General features: G+C 34.4%; 1 protein-coding gene across 1 annotated transcript; it reads left to right on the top strand.

Moving 5' to 3' along the window:
- The first annotated feature begins 3,955 nt into the window (after positions 1 to 3,955).
- LOC141673606 (rapid alkalinization factor 23-like) lies at positions 3,956 to 4,303 on the top strand. The gene has a single exon (XM_074480360.1). It carries the CDS (start codon positions 3,956 to 3,958, stop codon positions 4,301 to 4,303), a length of 348 nt encoding a protein of 115 aa, XP_074336461.1.
- The last annotated feature ends 280 nt before the right edge of the window (positions 4,304 to 4,583 follow it).

Consider the following 4,583-nt stretch of genomic DNA (forward strand, 5'->3'; position numbering starts at 1 on the left):
GTAGTAACAATAGTTGAATATTCATACCCGACGGGTCGAGAATTCACAGGTATATGTATTTGTTGAACTTGAGGATTCGTACCTTGAATAATCGGGGGAGTTGTCCCTTGTGGCTGAGGATGAGTTGCCCCTGTCTGGGCTTCCCCCTGAGTAGATGCATAAGTTGAATGGGGAGGAACCTCCACGGTTGATGAAATCACCTGGGTTGTCCCTGATGGTGTTCCCTCCTCCAGAGTGCTGGTTGTTCTCCGTGTTCTCGCCATGGTTGTTGTTGCCTTTCCCACAGACGGCGCCAAATGTTATGGATAAAAAGCTAAGGTTATTATTTGCTGTATTTATTACTAAGATTCGGGAGCTCAAGGCCTTTAATGGCTGCTCTCGTGTTTCGTAGCTTAACTCTGCCTTTACGAGATGCCTACGTATCTCTGTGAATTAGAGAATCAAGCCAAAAAACGTAGTTCTGATTGGTGGGGGTGAGACCCCTTATATAGATGTTGGGAGTCCTTGAATTGGACTTGGTATAGGAGACTTGCTGGGCAAGTCTCATAATTAGAATGGACTTTGGAGTCCTAGATAGTAGGAAACTGATTCCTTATCTTTTTAGGTCCCCTTGAGGCTAATCTCCAAGGATTTATATCCTTATCGGGACTCTTTTCAACATCTGATTTGTCCCTTATTAATTAATTACGAAATTAATTAATAATCAGGGCTTTTGGGCCTTTTTTATTCCATCAGGCCTGATCTGGTCCATCAGACTTAACCTTTCTGGTCTGAGTATCATATATCTTTTTATTGGGTCTAGCAGCCCACAAATTGTACAATTAATGCAGTATTTAATAATACAATCATAATTTATTTATCCCTATCAGTATTAAAGATAACAAGATAGATAGGGGATAGGTTAGTTAGTATATAAGGGTAGATATGTTATTTCATCTATTTCAAGTTAGTTAGAAATATAGATATAGAATAGATACAAGTTAGTTAGATCTGATTAAGTTTTGCTGTAAAGTTTTGGAATGAATTAAATGTAAGTCTTTTCTCATTTCATCAAATTCTTCAAATTCCAACAACAATCCTTATTTTGATTATTTACTATTATTATAATATTAAATTCAAATTATATTCATATTTTTTAAAGAAGAGAGAGGAAAAGGAGTATGAAAAAAGGAGGGAAATGAATATTTAATTAATAAAAGTAAGATAGGGAATGATTAAGTATCCCTTATCTTTAAGGAAATAAAGAAGGATCTTAAATTTTTAGGGAATTATTAGGATGCTGTTGGAGTTCCAATTTTGATTAAATTCTTATAATTTTAGGTAAGGATCTTTTATAGTTGGAGTTGCTGTTACAATATTTGTACTACATAAACGCCATAAAAAGATTTTAATTTTATTGGGTTCATCTACTTTCCACAATTGCTTCCAGCCTTGTTCACATATAAGTATACGTTCTTATAAATGTTTGTTTTTGTTTTCTTGTTACTAAATAAGTTGACATTTTAAGAATTTATCTTACTAACTAAAAATAACCCTGTCTTAAAAATATAATATCGTGTCGGTGATCATGCAATTGCTGGTTATCCTGATAGTAAGGAATTAGTAAAAACTTATGACCCCAAAGAAGAAATTTAGTTAACAGGATTACAACCGGTAAATCCCAAGAGTGCAATACATGCATCTTTTTCAAGGTTTTATTGGAATGGGGGGTCAGAAGAAAATAGTTAAGTTCCATTATCTGAAAATTTATTGGCACATTAGATACAAAAAGAAGCTAAATAACAAAGCATCAATTTTTATATTCAGGGTTGACAGCTACAAATATCTGTAGTTTGTTAGAGAGGCCTAAGAACATTTTGATTGTTGGTAAATGTGTCAAAAATGCCCGGGAGGGTGGCGTAACCACGCAGAAGCTCAATCATCAGCATAGAATAATAAATCATACATGAAGTTCTTGATATTGGATCATCATATGGGTGCTCTACTCAAGATGATCCTATTTCTATCATTGATCATTAGCACAAACTCATCGTCGAGATATAAGGGTATTGGATGGAACAAAGTTGCTGTATTTAATGTTCAAAAATTTGCAAATGTTCAACCACATGCAGGAACAAGTAGCTTTTCCAATTGTAATGGTAGAATTGGTGACTGTATTGATCCGGCAGAAGAAATGATGCTGGATTCTGAGGCCAGTAAACAAGTACTAGCTCTAGAACAGAAGTTCATTATCTATAAGTTTTTTGAAAAGGAACATGTACCTTGCGATCAACGTGGCCGCTCCTACTATTCTTGCGATTTCACCAAGCAATAAGTTTGAATGTGATGCAGTTGCATTACATATTTGTATCATAGAATTTTTTTTGTATTTCTTTACCTCTTCTTTAACTTTTGTACAGCATTAATGTGAATGATAGATGCAATTCTTGATCCATTATCATCAAAATCCACCTTGAGGCCTTTCATATTTAGTTATAAAGTTTCATGGTTAACACATGTTCCCAACAGAATTTAGAGTTTAGCAAGTTTTTTTTTCGTTGGTAATATCGGTTACAAAGAACTTAAATACTCGCGTTCATATTTGTGTGTGCATCGATAGCATCTATCATTTATCGTCTATCGATTGTTTAGGAAGTTTATAAACACTCAACCATCGAAGATGGTCGACTCTTTGGTAAGTTTATAAACATTAAACACATGGAAGATCTTTTTCATTGCCTTCAATGTTGTAAACTGGAAAACTAGAACATGAAATATTTGGAGTTATAATAGAAGACTGTTCTCTAGCATTTCACTTTCATTAAAGCAGCCTATGTCATTGTCAAAAATAGGACTATTATTTCCTTCCCAGTCATACCATATTACTGTAATACTTAAGTTCTTATTTTAGCTTAATTAATGTTATTTAACAGGCTCAAGTTACAGCATTAAAACCTCAAAGCTAGTAGTATCAGTGTGTCACTTATGATGGTTTCACGTCAGGTGACGAAAACATAAATTTCAGAGAAGTTGAATAATGGAAGAAATTAAGCGGAGAAGAACAATACGCTTGTGTTTTCCGAACTAATACTTTTTTTAGACTTTACTTCGGTAAATTTACAATATTTATTACTAATTTTAAAAACTAGGTGCTGGTTATGGGTGTAATGGAGCGGAGCCAAATTTAACACTGTAAGGCTCAACTCGAATTCGATTAAAAATGATCTGGCCCGGGCTCGAATTTGACCGAGCCTTAAACTTCAAGCTTGAAGCTAGGTTCGTAAAAAATTCGATATTAGGCTCGAAAATTGAAATTGATTTCACCGACTATTCACAAAAACTTGAAATATGATCGGCTCGGTTAGAGTTCAATTCGGTTAGATATAAAAAAATATAAATAAAATATTAAATATTTATATTAAAAAAGTAAATACTTTATAAGACTCGCAAATCTTCCGAGCCGAGTAATTTAGAGTTCGAGTTCGACTCGATTATTACTAAACCGAATTTGAATTTTTTAGAAGATGGGCTCAAATAACCCACGATCAGTTTAACTCATTTACATCTTCCCAATATTTACACCTGAGTATAGATTTCAATTTGGTCCATTGAGAACTATTATGTAGTACAATGTTTAAAATTCAAAACTAGGGTAAAGAATATATTAGATCTTGGAAAACATACATGCCGACCATTAATAGTTTTATCAATAAAAATGAAAGGACAAGAGCCAAATACCTTCACTAACACACAATTTTAGGACAAAGAAGGAGCAAATTAACGGTGGCAAATGTATTATCCTAGATTAGATTTAAAATGTACATGTAAAAATGAATACTATCTACCAACCACAGGAATCTCAACCTTCAAAAACTGTCAATTTTAGGAACAAAATTCACCATATCATTCTTTTTACCTAGCTTAAAATTCAGATACTAAATCGAAAGAAGAAAAATCTTCAAAACAAACATTCAAAATGTCATCACCATCCAAGACGAGCTTTAGTTTTGCTCTCATCTTCATCCTTGTGGCTTTCTCAGCACTGGTAGTTGCGGAATCGTCGTTCTTCAGGGCTAAGTATAATTACATTCTCCCAGCCAAGCTTGCGACTCCGGAAGCCCATGGCATGGGGAAAATCCATGAGATAACAGAACGTCACCGAAGAGTACTAGCAGGATCAAACCATATTAGCTATGGTGCACTTAACGCAAACAAGGTACCTTGCAGTAACCGTGGCCAATCCTATTACAACTGCGGCTCTTCTGGAAAAGCAAATCCGTATCAACGTGGTTGCAGTGCTGCAACACGATGCGCTCGCCACTAGCAAATTTACTCTCATCTTTTTATACACGCCACATATACTGGTAAATAAAAATGAAGTTCGCGTGTCCCTGTATTTCTAATTCGTTAAATATTCCTCTTACTTTCCGAAATTTTGGTTTTGATTAATGTACATTGTATATAGAAGTAAGCTAGAATCTGTAAACAAATTTTCACAGACAAAGATAGTAACCAAATTTGTAGTATGTTTGTACACTAAGGTACCTACCACTTTGGCTGACGTTTTAATAAGTGCGCAGAACATTGTGTTATCTGTACATTAT

The sequence above is a fragment of the Apium graveolens genome, chromosome 7 (assembly GCF_009905375.1).
Source record: "Apium graveolens cultivar Ventura chromosome 7, ASM990537v1, whole genome shotgun sequence".
NCBI classification, from domain to species: domain Eukaryota; kingdom Viridiplantae; phylum Streptophyta; class Magnoliopsida; order Apiales; family Apiaceae; genus Apium; species Apium graveolens.

What these genes read in the sequence shown, in the direction of transcription:
- LOC141673606 (XM_074480360.1), top strand. Translation starts at nt 3,956, where the DNA reads ATGTCATCACCATCCAAGACGAGCTTTAGTTTTGCTCTCATCTTCATC.